Source organism: Zophobas morio, unplaced genomic scaffold (assembly GCF_036711695.1).
Source record: "Zophobas morio isolate AGI-343-1 ecotype UQ-CSIRO unplaced genomic scaffold, CSIRO_AGI_Zmor_V1 ptg000016l, whole genome shotgun sequence".
In the NCBI taxonomy this organism is placed as follows: domain Eukaryota; kingdom Metazoa; phylum Arthropoda; class Insecta; order Coleoptera; family Tenebrionidae; genus Zophobas; species Zophobas morio.
In genome coordinates this window covers 5,874,622-5,889,776 of record NW_026972121.1, presented here as the reverse complement: position 1 = coordinate 5,889,776, position 15,155 = coordinate 5,874,622, and the positions used below count along the sequence as shown (strand labels likewise).

At 34.4% G+C, this 15,155-nt stretch overlaps 3 protein-coding genes across 3 annotated transcripts; 2 read left to right on the top strand and 1 right to left on the bottom strand.

The window, feature by feature from the left end:
- Positions 1-5,026: 5,026 nt before the first annotated feature.
- LOC135129518 (DNA replication complex GINS protein PSF1-like) lies at positions 5,027-5,809 on the top strand. The gene is made up of 3 exons (XM_064056683.1): positions 5,027-5,156; positions 5,207-5,271; positions 5,321-5,809. The coding sequence occupies exons 1-3, from the start codon at positions 5,085-5,087 to the stop codon at positions 5,775-5,777; spliced, it is 594 nt and encodes a 197-aa protein (XP_063912753.1). The 5' UTR covers positions 5,027-5,084; the 3' UTR covers positions 5,778-5,809.
- A 57-nt stretch (positions 5,810-5,866) lies between these two features.
- On the top strand, positions 5,867-6,445 carry LOC135129650 (protein mago nashi). The gene has a single exon (XM_064056873.1). It carries the CDS (start codon positions 5,956-5,958, stop codon positions 6,394-6,396), a length of 441 nt encoding a protein of 146 aa, XP_063912943.1. The 5' UTR covers positions 5,867-5,955; the 3' UTR covers positions 6,397-6,445.
- Positions 6,392-7,979, bottom strand: LOC135129648 (translation initiation factor eIF2B subunit beta). Its single transcript, XM_064056872.1, has 7 exons — positions 7,787-7,979; positions 7,651-7,737; positions 7,472-7,601; positions 7,120-7,416; positions 6,879-7,073; positions 6,632-6,828; positions 6,392-6,575 (listed from the first exon to the last, which is right to left on the bottom strand). The coding sequence occupies exons 1-7, from the start codon at positions 7,843-7,845 to the stop codon at positions 6,500-6,502; spliced, it is 1,041 nt and encodes a 346-aa protein (XP_063912942.1). The 5' UTR covers positions 7,846-7,979; the 3' UTR covers positions 6,392-6,499.
- Positions 7,980-15,155: the final 7,176 nt, after the last annotated feature.

Sequence of the window (15,155 nt, the reverse complement as noted above, 5' to 3'; positions counted from 1 at the left end):
GATTCCTAGGATTATAAATATTCTAACGATTTCAAAAATTCCAGAGATTAAACAAATCCCGGAAATTTCGAAGCTAAAGATTCCAGAAATACTAAATATTTTGAAGATTCTAAAGAATATGAATATTTCGAAGACTAAAAATTCTGAAGATTATAATGATCTAATAAAGATTTCAGTTATTTCAGAAATCCTAAGCATTCTGGATATTCAAAGACAAGAAAATACTAAAAATGTTGAAGATTTCGAAGTCTGAATATTCCAAAAATTTTGAAGATTTCGAAGGCATCGAAGATTTTGAATATTATAAAGATTTTGAAGATTATAAAGATTTCAAAAGATTCTAAAGGTTTCAGAAATTTTGGTAATCCCAAAGATTCTGGATATTCCGAGACTCGAGAGATTTGAATGATTTTAAAGTATATGAAAATTTTGAATATTCTATATATTCTACATATTTTAGAGATTCCCACCACAGAGCGTTTCGAGATTCTAGATATCCAACAGATTTTGAAGTTTCTAAATATTTCAAAAGCTGAAAGTTCCAAAAGTTCTGAAAATTCCAAAGATTTCAGAGTTTTTAGGAATTCCAAAGATTTGGAATATTCGCAAACTGAATATTCCCAAAAATTCTGAAGACTTAAAAGATTCCTAGGATTCCACAAATTCCTAAATTCCGGAAATTCCGTAACTAGAGATTCTAGTAGATTTTTAATATTCTATATATTCTATAGATTTTAGAAATTCTAACGTATCTATATTCTAAGTTATCTACCGCTTCTAGAGATTCTGAAAATCCCAAAAATTCTGAAGACTTTGAAGATTCTAAAAATCCTACAGATTCTGAAGTTTCTGAATATTTGGAAAACTGAAGGTCCCAAAAATTTTTGAAGAATTCTTCAGAATTCTGAAGATTACAAAGATTTCGAAGGGTCAGATTCCAGAAATTTCATAGATTTCTGATATTCAGAGACTAGAAATCCAAAGATTCCAAAGATTTTGAATATTTCGAAGACCAAAGATCACAAAAACTCTGAAGAATTTGAAGATTCCACAAATTTCAAAAATACCGGATATTCTGAGACTCTAAAGATTCCAGAGATTCGAAGACTGAAGATTCCAAAAAGTATGAAAACTGCAAAATTCGGAAAATCCCACACTAATGATTCCAGAGATTTTAACGAATTCTAGAGACCATAGAGTTTGAGATTCTAGCGATTCGAGAGGTTTTGGATTTTAAAAATCCTACAGATTCTGAAGTTTCTGAATATTTGGTAAACTCAAGGTCCTAAAAATTTTTGAAAAATTCTTCAGAATTCTGAAGATTTCAAAGATTTCGAAGGGTCAAAGATTCCAGAAATTTCAAAGATTTCGGATATCCAGAGACTAAAATTCCGAAGATTCCAAAGATTTTGAATATTTCGAAGACCAAAGATCACAAAAACCCTGAAGAATTTGAAGATCCCACAAATTTCAAAAATACAGGATATTCTGAGATTCTAAAGATTCCAGAGATTCTAAGACTGGAGATTCCAAAAATTATGAAAACTAAAGAATTCGGAAAATCCCAAACTAATGATTCCAGAAATTTTAACGAATACGAAGATTCTGAGACTCCAAAGATATTCCGAGACTAGATATTCCAAAGATTCTAAAGAATATGAAAATTCTGCGTATTTCGAAGACTGAACATTCCAAAAATTCTCAAGATTATAAAGATTTCAGGGATTCCAAATATTTCCGAGAGTCTAGATAAGCCAGAGATTATAAAGATTCTGAATATTTCGAAGACTGAAAATTCTAAAAATTCTGAAGATTATAAAGATTTAAAGATATCAGTTATTTCAGAAATCCTAAACATTCTGGATATTCAAAGACAAGAAAATCCTAAAAATTCTGAAGATTTTAAAGAATATGAAAATTTTGAATATTCTATATACTCTACATATTTTAGAGATTCTCACGAACCTAGAGTCTAAATAATCTACAAATTATATAGACCACAGAGCGCTTCGAGATTCTAGATGTCCAACAGATTTGGAAGTTTCTAAATATTTCGAAAACTGAAGGTTCCAAAAGTTCTGAAAATTCTAAAGATTTTAGAGTTTTTAGAAATTCCAAAAGTTTGGAATATTCGCAAACTTAATATTCCCAAAAATTCTAAAGACTTTAAAGATGCCTCGGATTTCACAAATTCCTAAAATTGCGGAAATTTCGTGACTAGAGATTCTAGTAGATTTTGAATATTCGATATATTCTATAGATTTTAGAAATTCTAACGTATCTAGATTCTAATAAGTAAATAATCAACAGCTTTCAGAGATTCCGAAAATCCAAAAAATTCTGAAGACTGAAGATTCGCAGGATTACTAATATTTTAAAGATTTCATAGATTCCAGAAATTCCAGAAATTCCGAAAATTCCGACACTAGAGATTCTAGAAACTCTAAATATTCTATACATTTTGCAGATTTTAGAGATTCCAAGTATTATACATATTCTAGAGACCATAGAGTTTGAGATTCTAGCGATTCGAGAGGTTTTGGATTCTAAATATCCTACAGATTCTGAAGTTTCTGAATATTTGGAAAACTGAAGGTCCCAAAAATTTTTGAAGAATTCTTTAGCATTCTGAAGATTACAAAGATTTCGAAGGATCAAAGATTCCAGAAATTTCAAAGATTCTTCAAATCCAAGAGATTCCATAGATTCTGAAGATTATAAAGATTTCAAAGGTTTCAGAAATTTCAGTAATCTCAAAAATTCTGGATATTCCGAGACACGAGAGATTTCAATGATTTTAAACAGTATGAAGATTTTTAGTATTTTCAAGGCTGAAGATGCTAAAAATTCTGAAGACTGAAGATTCCAGGATTGTAAATACTCTAACGATTTCAAAAATTCCAGAGATTCCACAAATTCCGAAAATTTCGAAGCTAAAAATTCCAGAAACAATAATATTCTGAAGATTCTATATAAAAATTCTAAGAATTTCGAAGACTGAACATTTCAAAAATTCTCAAGATTATAAAGATTTCAGAGATTCCAGAGATTGCCAATATTTTGGATATTCCGAGAGTATAGATAATTCAGAGATTCTAAAGATTCTGAATATTTTGAAGACTAAAATTTCTGAAGATTATAAATATCTAAAGTTTTCAGTTATTTCAGAAATCTTAAGCATCCTGGATATGCAAAAACAAGAAAATACAAAAAATTTTGAAGATTTCGAAGACTGAACATTCCAAAAATTTTGAAGATTTTGAAGACAGTGAAGATTTTGAAGATTATAAAGATTTCAAAAGATTCAACAAAAAAATATATATATTCTATATATTCTATATATTTTAGACATTCTAACAAATCTAGAGTCTAAATAATCTATACAAATTCTAGAGACCACAGAATTTTTCGAGATTCTAGATATCTAGCAGATTTTGAAGTTTCTAAATATTTCGAAAACTGAAGGTTCCAAAAGTTTCGAAAATTCCAAAAATTTCAAAATTTTTAAAAATTGCAAAGATTTGGGATATTTTTATTTATGAATATTTCGAAGACTGAAAATCCCAAAAATTCTGAAGACTTTAAAGATTCCTAGGTTTCTGCAAATTCCTAAAATTCCCAATTTAGAGCTTCTAGAATCTCTAAATATTCTGAATAATTTGAATATTCTACACATTCTACAGATTCATTTCAAAGCAAACGAAAATTGAAAATATTCGGCTGACAGGAATAATTCGTCATAATTTTGGTTCTGATCATTGCTATTTATGCGTTTATTACTATTTCAAAATAAAAATTAATCAAAGCTGATTATAGAACGTAAAATGGGTTGCCTATACAGAAATATCCAGGCGTGAACAGATAAAATAAACACCTGTATGTATTAAGTAAAAAAGAAAGCCAAAGATTAAGCTCCACCTATACCCGCCCCGATCTAAATTGTGACGAATATTTATACATTGTCATCAAGGGGCGGAGCATAATTGAAAAATCGATATTTCCCCACAAAAATGTACCATTTTAAATCATGATTTAAGTTTCTTGTTGTGAAAAGGAGTGATATATTAAGAAAAAAGGCAACATAAACCCCGCCCACCCATTCCATCTCAATTGTGATTATTTTTTTTATTCTTAGAAACACGTTTAAAATGGTAATTTTTTTTAAGGAAATATGGATTTTGCAATTAGGCTCCGCCTCTAGATCTGCCAACGAATGAAAACTTCATTACTATGCAGGGCAGGTATTGGTGGGGCTTATTCTTTGGCTTTAATTTTTTCTTAATATACATAGGATTCTTTGAATAACACGATACTCAAAAACATGTTTTTAACTTCTCGTAGAGAAATAAGGCTTTTGCAGTTAACCTCCGCCCTCTTGGCTCACGTTGAATAAAAAAATCATCAGAATCGAGATGGGGCGGGTGGGCGGGGCTTAAAGTCGCGATCTTTTCTATAGAACCACTCTCTAGTGTAAATTTTCAAAATTTGTTTGGTGTAAGTGACCTTGACGGGTTTCTGGGGGAAACATATGTGTCAAAAATTTGACAGGTTAGATGGCCCCATTGTCAATGTAGATATTTTATTTTAATAAATAGATGAACAGAACATACAGTCTGTACCGGATACAGTGCGGCATAGCTAAGGGCAACCGAAACATTCGTGTTGTGCTAATTTCGATTGCCATATCAACTGCCGCTACCAATTGCGTTCGGCGTAAAGTACTAGATGACAGGGCTACCAACTTGACTTTTTATCGAGTGGTTCCGTAGAAATGACCGCTACTGTATATTTTGCCGTTTTTTTCTTAGTATGTGTAGACTTATTTCAACACTTACGAAACTTAAAATGGAAATCATCCACTTTTCTTCTACAACCCCTTTAAATACGGCAAAAGTTATTATCAGTTCTAAAATCAACGTTAATGGGAACTTCAACGTCAACAGCAAGTAAATGCCACTTAACTTGGGACGTCCAGTATAGTGACACCATGTGACACCCAGTGCACTGACCTTGAAAATTGGCGGGAATTTATATCACATTTTTTTAGGTTATGGTCCAATTTATTTAATAATCTTTTTTATACAATGTTTGGTGAAAAAGCGTATCTTCTAATTAAAGAACTAGACCGAAATCGAGACTCCCTTCCCCCTTATAACGTAAGAAAGCACTAAAATCCCCAACACCATAAAAAAATTTTCACTTCCAGACAGAATTGCTCAGTGAAATCCACAACGAAGTCAAACAACTCGTGACAGAAAACCAAGAAGACGCGTAAGCTTTGTGTTTCATTGTAAAGCTCAATATAGCGCTTTTATTTCAGGAATGTGTCCGAACAGAGTCGGCTGGTTGAAAACGTGTCATACGTTCCAACACTCAAAATCCGGCACGCTGCCATTAAGAGAAACATTAGGTGCATTCTGGCTTATCACTACAACCGTTTAAAATGCTTGAAGACCATACGTTGGCAGTTTGGCAGCATTTTACCGCCTGAAGTCAAAGCAAACTTGAGTCAGGCGGAAATAGATTTTTTTTCCAAATATTCCAGCTCGTTAATGCAATATATGAGAGGCATTGGCGACGACGGGGGCGTCAATTTGGCCGTGAATTTAAAACCACCGAAGTCGCTCTACATCGAGGTACGTTGTGTGGTGGATTATGGACAGTTGGAACTGAGTGATGGGTCTGCGCTACTCCTGAAAAAGAACAGTAGGCACCATCTACCTCGAACAGAGTGTGAAGAATTGATTAGGCAAGGTGTGCTAGAACATGTAGTGTAATTTACTAATTTTAATAAAATTGCGAATAATTATGTGAGCTTTTTTTAAAAGTGGCGCCACAGAGGGCGCGCCTGTCAACCACACGAAATGACAAGTGACAAGTAGCGTCCACATAACCTCAAAACAATCTCGTTCCGGTTTCGCGTCCGTTAATTATAAACAGTTATTCGTGTGCGAAATGTCCGCAGATTTTTACATCCGCTACTACGTAGGCCACAAAGGAAAATTCGGGCACGAGTTTCTCGAGTTCGAATTTCGACCCGATGGTAAATTGAGGTACGCTAACAATTCCAACTACAAGAATGATACCATGATCCGGAAAGAAGTGTACGTCCATCAGTGCGTTATGGAAGAACTGAAGCGCATTATCGTGGATTCGGAAATCATGCAAGAAGACGATTCTCTGTGGCCCCCACCGGATAGGATCGGTCGACAGGAATTGGAAATCGTGATCAACGACGAACACATTTCTTTCACTACCTCGAAGACTGGGTCACTGGTGGACGTGAGCCAGTCCAAGGACCCGGAAGGCCTGCGGTGTTTTTATTATTTGGTACAAGATCTTAAGTGTCTTGTGTTTTCTTTGATTGGACTACATTTCAAGATTAAGCCAATTTAAGTTATAAATATTTAATGGCAACATTTTCTAAGTAAATAAAAAAATAATACATTGTGTTTCATTTGCATACATTTATTTTTCAGGTGGTTGGTTAGTCAAGCGTTCAGTAAAGTTCGTAGTCGTCGGGGTGGTACAACTCTGACAAGAGGCGATAGACGTATGAAGGTGCATTTCCACCCCTAAAACGATTTTATTAATTTGTAAATATTTGTAACCGCTTTGAGTTGGTACTTACTGATGAGATATAAAAAGAGTGACAAGTTCAGGCGGCACATAATCAAAAATGGGGTTATACACGTTGATTTTATTCAAGAGGGGTCCAGTGGAGTACGGAATAATATTAGCCGGGGAGGCGCACATTTTAAAAGTGTCTTTTTCATGTGAACACACGTAACTAGGAGTTAACTTATACATGTGTGCCAACACCATAACCTAAAATTATACTTTCACAACAAACAAAAAACATTTAAATAAGAAATTACCGGAACTGAGTAATGCTTAGCTGCCAGAGCTACCCCATGTACGCCACTGGCTGCCCGCAGCCCTCCATCAGCCATAACGCTATGCGTTCCAATAATAACCTTATTCACTCTGGACATCATTGCAAAAACCCCGGAATCAGGAATGACAGTTGTTTGAATGCCACTGAGCGCCAAACTAGCAGCCATTTTGTGTCCCTACAACCAACTCTACTTTCACGAATATTTAAAACTAGCGACTTACGTGATATAAAGGTCCTGCTTCCACTACAATGACCTGAAAACTTCTTTGTCCAGCGGCGTGTTTAAGAAATTTCTCAACTGTGTTCGATTTACCCACAGTTAAAATGATTTCTTTTGTGTGAATGTGTTCCAAAGCTTGCGCCGCTATGTTTTCAGTGCTTGTTTCCAACTCAACTTTGTATTCTGTTAAATGGTCGAGCAAACAATTTTTTAAATCACCGTGAGATTCTGAGTAGTCGCGTTCTTCGCTTTGGTCGGCGGTGACCAACTGGTGCAAGGATTGCCCTTCGCCCTTTTTCTGAATCATCGAATTTAGTTTATTTGATAACATTGGTTGAAAAATATATTTCTACCTTTGAAACTTGGTCACATTCCTCCCTAATTACTTTTAAAATGTGTCTCATAATATTCGTAGCGGTCGTCTCAAGGGGCAAACTTTGCGTGACTTGTTGAATTTTGCCCTTAATCTGCTGCATTAATTCTCTACAATGTAACAAAATTATTTAAAATACTATAGTGTGAGTGAAATTACTTTGCGTTGGCCCATTTTTCCTCGGATATTACTTTTTCTAGTAAGTTTTCGGTCCTGAGGGCAATTTCGTACGAACTAAACACTTTTCTGGAACAATATTGTGTAACTTTGGGTTAATATGGGGGGCAAAACTAACCCGTGTTTGATGTCGCTGATGAGGGTGATGACGTCCGATAGGTTCGCGTTTTGCGGCATTTTTTATTTATGCACAAAGTTGGTGTGAATTAGCAAATTTAAATTATAGCAGTTTATTTCTAGAGAAATTGGGTAAGTGAGGTTATGAACAAATGTCACTTGTCAGGGTGCTGACATCAGTCGGCTCAGTAGTTGCCAACAGAGGGATCCCGAACTCGCCAACTCTACATTTACAACGTCCCTAAATAATAATTATACAAATTAAATAATTGTACAAATCTAATGATAATGAAACTACAAAATTTACCATTTTGATAAAGTTCTAAGTCTTTATTATGAAAAAACAAAACGTACTATAAGAAAAACAAAGCAAAATGCAAGTCTCAACTGTGATGACTTTTTTTGCATGGGTGGCGTTTATATTTTGCGTTTGTTTTAAGTATACTTACGTAATTTTCTTTTCATAAGAAGAAACTGAAAACAAGTTCAAAATGGTACAATTTTGTAGGGAAACACGGATTTTGCAATTAAGCTCCGCCCCCTGGCTCACGACGAATAAATAAAATCATCACAATTGAGGCGGGGTGGGTGGGCGGGGCTTCTCTTTTGACTTGTGTTTCTCTCTTAATATTCGTAATCTTCTTTGTACATCAAGAAACTTAAAACATAAAGGCAAAAGGCAAAATATAACCTCCGGCCACCCGCCCTCATTTCAATTATGACGAATTTTTCATTCTTTGTCAGACCGAAGGGTGGAGCCTAATTGGAAAATCCATATTTCCCTACAAAATTTACCATTTTGATAAGGTTTTAAATCTTCGGTTGTGAAAAGAAAACTATGTACAGTACGAAAACACGAAAAAATGTAAGTCCCGCCCACCCACCCTATCTAAACTGTGAGGATTTTTTATGCATGGGCGGGGCTTATATTTGGAATTTTTTTTTTAGTATGCGTAATTTTCTTTTCATGACAAGAAACTGAAAACAAATCTAAAATGGTAAATTTTTTTAGGGAAATATTGATTTTGCAATTAAGCTCCGCCCCCTAGAGTACGATGAATAAAAAAAATAATCACAATTGAGGTGGGGAGGGTGGGCGGGGCTTCTCTTTTGACTTTTGTTTCTTTCTTAATATTCGTAATCTTCTTTCTACAACAAGAAACTTAAAACACGGTCAAAATGATAAATTTTCAAAGAGAAATATATGTATAAAAAGGCAAAACATAAGCCCCGCCCACCCGCCCTCATCTCAATTCCGATTAGTTTTTCATTTCTTGTCAGACCGAGGGGCGGAGCCTAATTGCAAAATCCATATTTCCCTATAAAATTTACCATTTTGATAAAGTTTTAAATCTTCGGTTGTGAAAAGAAAACTATGTGCAGTAAAATAAACAGGGAAAAAATGCAAGCCCCGCCCACCCACCCTATCTCAACTGTGATGATTATTTATGCATGGGTGGGCCTTATATTTTACGTTTTTTTTTAGTATACGTAATTTTATTTTCATGACAAGGAACTGAAAACAAGTCTATTTAAAATGGTAATTTTTTTTAGGGAAATACGGATTTTGCAATTAATCTCCGCCCCCTGGCTCACGACTAATAAAAAAAATCATCACAATTGAGGTGGGGTGGGTGCACGAGGCTTATCTTTTGACTTTTGTTTCTTTCTTAATATTCGTAATCTTCTTTCTATGTACAACAAAAAACTTAAAACACGGTCAAAATGATAAATTTTCAAAGAGAAATATATGTATAAAAATGCAAAACAAGCGCCTCCCACCCGCCCTCATCTCAATTCCGATTAGTTTTTCATTTCTTGTCAGACCGAGGAGCGGAGCTTAATTGCAAAATCCATATTTGCTTAAAAAAATTACCAATTTAAGAAAGTTTTCAGTTGTTTTTAAAAAGAAAACCAACTACAGTAAGAAAAATAGGACAAAATGCAAACCCCGCCTACCCACCCTATTTAAACTGTGATGTTTTTTTATGCATGGGCGGGGCTTATATTTGGCCTTTTTTTAGTATACGTAATTTTCTTTTCATGACAAGAAACTGAAAACAAGTCTGTTTAAAATGGTAATTTTTTTTAGGGAAATACTGATTTGGCAATTAAGCTGGCGGCTGGCGGCGAATAAAAAATCATTCTAATTGAGGTGGGGTGGGTGGGCAGGGCTTATCTTTTGACTTTTGTTTCTTTCTTAATGTTCGTAATCTTTTTTCTACAACAAAAAACTTAAAACATGGTCAAGACGATACATTTTCGTGGAGAAATATATACTGCCCGACAAAAAACCCGGACATTTGAGTATTTGTAAATTTACGCTTATATTTAGTGTTATCACTTCTTATCACTTTTTTGTGTTTCCACATGTTCTATAATAATTTGTTTTCTATTTATGAATACATTAATGATTTGCTTTTTGGAATATGTTTTACAAAAGTTCGACCAGTTGTAGGTAATCACAAAAAATTCACGTGTCTGAGGTTTTTTGTCTGGGAGTGTATTTAAAAAAAGGCAAAATATAAACCCCGCCCACCCTCCTCATCTCAATTCCGATTAATTTTTCATTCCTTGTCCGACCAATGGGCAGAACCTAACTGCAAAATCCATATTTTGCTTAAAACATTTTACCAATTTGATAGATAGTTTTAAGTCTTTGATTGTGAAAAGAAAACTACCTACGTAACATTAAAAAAACAGGACAAAATGGAAGCCCCGCCCACCTGCGCTATCTCAACTGTGATGATTTTTTATGCACGAGCGAGGCTTATATTTTCCGTATTGTTTAAGTATACGTAAATTTCTTTTTATAACAAGTAACTGAAAACGTTTAAAATGGTATAATTTTGTAGGGAAATACTGATTTTGCAATTAAGCTCCACCCCCTGGCTCACGACGAATAAAAACAATCATCTCAATTGAGGTAAGGTGGGTGGGCGGGGCTTATCTTTAGACTTTTGTTTCTTTCTTAATATTCGCAATCTTCTTTCTACAACAATAAACTTAAAACATGCTCAAAATGGTACATTTTCGCAAAGACATATATTTTAAAAGAAGGCAAAATATAAGGGGCTTATATTTTACGTTTGTGTTTTAGTATGTGTAATTTTTTTTATAACAAAAAAAATTCAAAATGGTAAAATTTTGTAGGGAAATACGGATTTTGCAATTAAGCTTTCCCCTTTGGCTCACGACGAATAAATAAAAAATCATCACACCTCAATTGGGGTGGGTGGGCGGGGCTTCTTTTTTGACTTTTGTTTCTTTCTTAATATTCGTATTCTTCTTTCTACAACAAGAAACTTAAAACACGGTCAAAATGATAAATTTTCATAGAGAAATATATATGCATAAAAAAGGCAAAACATAAGCCCCGCCCACCCGCCCTCATACCAATTCCGGTTAATTTTTCATTCCTTGTCAGATCGAGGGGCGGAGCGTATTTGCAAAACCCATATTTGCTTAAACATTTTACCAATTTGATAGTTTTAAGTCTTTGCTTGTGAAAAGAAAACTTATGTACGAGGTAAGCGCCAAATATTCTCGGCCTATCAAAGAAAGAGACCTGATGGAAAAAAATTAAATATTTATATTTCAACATAATCTCTGTTAACTTCAATACATTCAAAACTACGTTCAACTAACAGCTCTATGCGTTTAAAAAAATTATTTGAATCTTCATCACTAAAATGATGTAGTACTGCCGTTTGCACCTCTTTATCCGTCCAAAACGTTTTCCCTGCAAGTCGTTTTTTATCTTAGAGAACAGTTAATAACACTGGTCAACAGCTAAACTCTAACTTTTATTATAGCAGTCAATTATTATTTAATTAGCAATTTTAAATGATATTATAAAGGGCTAAACCAAAACTTAGCTCTCATTTAAAAGTAATCTTAAAATATTATCCTTTGAAAAATACAAAAATCGTACTATTAAGTAATAGGAAACTTACTATAAGGTGTATTTTTTTGTAATCAAATTACTACAAACTTCTTGGGAAACAATAAGAAAACTACGTTTAGTAAGTAGAAGACATGTTATCATCATATACAAAATTTAAAATTAACATATTCTTAAAAGTGCATTTTATACACTCGCACCTTGATTTTTTCCCCAAAAATTGTGACGACGTGAGTTACCATCATAGAGAACGCATCCATCTGGGCATTTTGTCGATAGAAAAACGTTACCAAGATCGATGGAATACCTAAATGACACCTAAATGCTCGCAGAATACTGCGGGACCATCAAGCGAGAGATCTCCAATAAAATCTATAGGAGGCAACCGAAAAAACGTCGGTCTTCCCTGTTTCTTTTGTTTTTTTCGTTTTTTAAACTAGATTCGTTGTTTTTTTCTCATTTAAGGTTGTTCTTTTGTTAATACTACACTTTTTGCCGTTAAAGATACAAAAATTAAATTGTTTTACCTGATTTTCTGTTTCAAACATCAAATATGCATATTTTTTTTAATTGAGCTAAGTTATAAGATTTATGCTCTTTATTACAAACACAGAGACAAATTAAACGAAAACATTACAATTATGTCAAAGTTAGAGAGAAAAAATTAAATTTTGTTGACCAGTGTAATCGTTCGAAGCTAAGTCAGTACTGTAGGGTGGATGATCAAGTTACTCGAAGTCACAGGCCCCTATAGCAGCTTGAGAAAGACATGCGGTATGAACGAGCGCATTTTCATGAAGCAATCGAACGCCTCTTGTTAATTTTCTCGGCCTTTTTTCCAAAATACGGTCTCCTAATTTATGCAGTAAGTAAGCATAATATGTAGCGTTGACAGTGGTATTTCATCCTTTAAAATTAATCAACAACATGCCCTTACAGTCCCAAAAAATTGTGGCCATGATTTTTTTGGAAGATTGGTTCGTCTTCAAGGGTTTCTTACCCCATGCGAAATAACTGTGATCATTTTTTTTAGTAAAATGTGAAGGACAAGCTTCAGCAAACACAAAAACCATCCTGTCCTTAATACCCTTTAGAGCAATTCCATCTTTTGATAAGAATTTTATTGCCGTTCGATTTTCAATTTTAAACAGGCATGATGAGTCCATAATTTTTCAAATATTACTCCTCAAATGTATCAAAACTAATGGGCAGTGGGGCTTGAAATTTTACACACATACTGCGGGGACCCTCTAGTCTTTTATGAGTTGTACAAATTTCCCGACGAGCAATCGCAATATATCAATATATCAGGCCGAGAATATTTGGCGCTTACCTCGTACAGTAAGAAAAACAGGAAAAAATGCAAGCCCCGCCCACCTGTGATGATTTTTTTTCATGCATGGGCGGGCCTTACATTTTACGTTTTTTTTTAGTATAGGTAATTTTCTTTTCGTGACAAGAAACTGAAAACAGGTCTAAAATGGTAAAATTTTTTGGAGAAATACGGATTTTGCAACTAAGCGCCGCCTCCTGGCTCACGACGGATCAATAAAAAACATCTCAATTGAGGTTGGGTGGATGGGCGAGGCATCTCTTTTGACTTGTCTTTCTTTCTTAATATTCGTAATCTTCTTTGTACATCAAGAAACCTAAAACATAAACGCAAAAGGCAAAATATAAGCCCCGCCCACCCGCCCTCATTTCAATTCTGATGAATTTTTCATTCTTTGTCAGAACGAGGGCTGGAGCCTAATTGCAAAATCCATATTTCCCTATAAAATTTACCATTTTGATAAAGTTTTAAATCTTCGGTTGTGAAAAGAAAACTATGTACAGTAAGAAAAACACGAAAAAATGCAAGCCCCGCCCACCCGCTCTATCTCAACTGTGATGATTTTTTTACGCATGGACGGGGCTTATATTTTGCGTTTTTCTTTTAGTATACGTAATTTTCTTTTCATGACAAGAAACTGAAAACAAGTCTAAAATGGTAAAATTTTTAAGGGAATACGGATTTTGTAAATAAGCTCCGCCCCCTGGCTCACGACGAATAAAAAAAATCATCACAATTGAGGTTGGGTGGGTGGACGGGGCTTCTCTTTTGACTTGTGTTTCTTTCTTAATATTCGTAATCTTCTTTGTACATCAAGAAACTTAAAACATAAAGGCAAAAGGCAAAATCTAAGCCCCGCCCACCCGCCCTCATTTAAATTCTGATGAATTTTTCATTCTTTGTCAGACCGAGGGGTGCAGCTTAATTGCAAAATACATATTTCCCTATAAATTTTATCATTTTGATGAAGTTTTAAATCTTCGGTTGTGAAAAGAAAACTATGTACAGTACGAAAACACGAAAAAATGCAAGCCCCTCCCACCCGCCCTATCTCAACTGTGATGATTTTTTTATGCATGGGCGGGGCTTATATTTTCCGTATTTTTTAAGTATACGTAATTTTCTTTTCATGACAAGAAACTGAAAACAAGTCTATTTAAAATGGTAAATTTTTTTAGGGAAATACTGATTTGGCAATGAAGCTCCGTCCCTTGATTCACGGCGAATAAAAAAATCATCCCAAATGAGGTGGGGTGGGTGGGCGGGGCTTCTCTTTTGACTTGTGTTTCTTTCTTAATATTCGTAATCTTCTTTGTACATCAAGAAACTTAAAACATAAAGGGAAAAGGCAAAAGATAAACCCCGCCCACCCGCCCTCATTTCAATTCTGATGAATTTTTCATTCTTTGTCACACCGAGGGGTGGGGCCTAATTACAAAATCCATATTTCCCTATAAAATTTATTATTTTGATAAAGTTTTAAATCTTCGGTTGTGAAAAGAAAACACGAAAAAATGCAAACCCCGCCCACCCACCCTATCTCAACTGTGATGATTTTTTTATGCATGGGCGGGCCTAACATTTTACGTTTTTTTTGTTAGTGTACGTAACTTTATTTTCATGACAACAAACTGAAAACAAGTCTAAAATGGTAAAATTTTTTAGGGAAATACGGATTTTGCAATTACGCTCCGCCCCCTGGCGTACAACGAATAAAAAAAATAATCACAATTGAGGTGGGGTGAGTGGGCGGGGCTTCTCTTTTGATTTGTGTTTCTTTCTTTATTCGTAATCTTTTTTGTACATTAAGAAACTAAAACATAAAGGCAAAAGACAAAATATAAGCCCCTCTCACCCGCCCTCATTTCATTTCTGATGAATTTTTCATTCTTTGTCAGACCGGGGGGTGGAGCCTAATTACAAAATCCATATTTCCCTATAAAATTTATCATTTTGATAAAAATTGAAATCTTCGGTTGTGAAAAAAAAACTGTACAGTAAGAAAAACACGAAAAAATGCAAGCCCCGCCCACCCACCCTATCTAAACTGTGATGATTTTTTATGCATGGGCGGGGCTTATATTTGACCTTTTTTTTAGAATACGTAATTTTCTTTTCATGACAAGAAACTGA

Coding starts and splice junctions, on each gene's coding strand:
- LOC135129518 (XM_064056683.1), top strand. CDS start 5,085: ATGTTTGGTGAAAAAGCGTATCTTCTAATTAAAGAACTAGACCGAAAT. Junction 5,157..5,206: donor ACTCCCTTCCCCCTTATAAC/GTAAGAAAGCAC, acceptor TTTCACTTCCAG/ACAGAATTGCTCAGTGAAAT. Junction 5,272..5,320: donor ACAGAAAACCAAGAAGACGC/GTAAGCTTTGTG, acceptor CTTTTATTTCAG/GAATGTGTCCGAACAGAGTC.
- LOC135129648 (XM_064056872.1), bottom strand. CDS start 7,845: ATGCCGCAAAACGCGAACCTATCGGACGTCATCACCCTCATCAGCGAC. Junction 7,417..7,471: donor AATGTGACCAAGTTTCAAAG/GTAGAAATATAT, acceptor TCGATGATTCAG/AAAAAGGGCGAAGGGCAATC. Junction 6,576..6,631: donor ACTCTTTTTATATCTCATCA/GTAAGTACCAAC, acceptor AAATCGTTTTAG/GGGTGGAAATGCACCTTCAT.
- LOC135129650 (XM_064056873.1), top strand. CDS start 5,956: ATGTCCGCAGATTTTTACATCCGCTACTACGTAGGCCACAAAGGAAAA.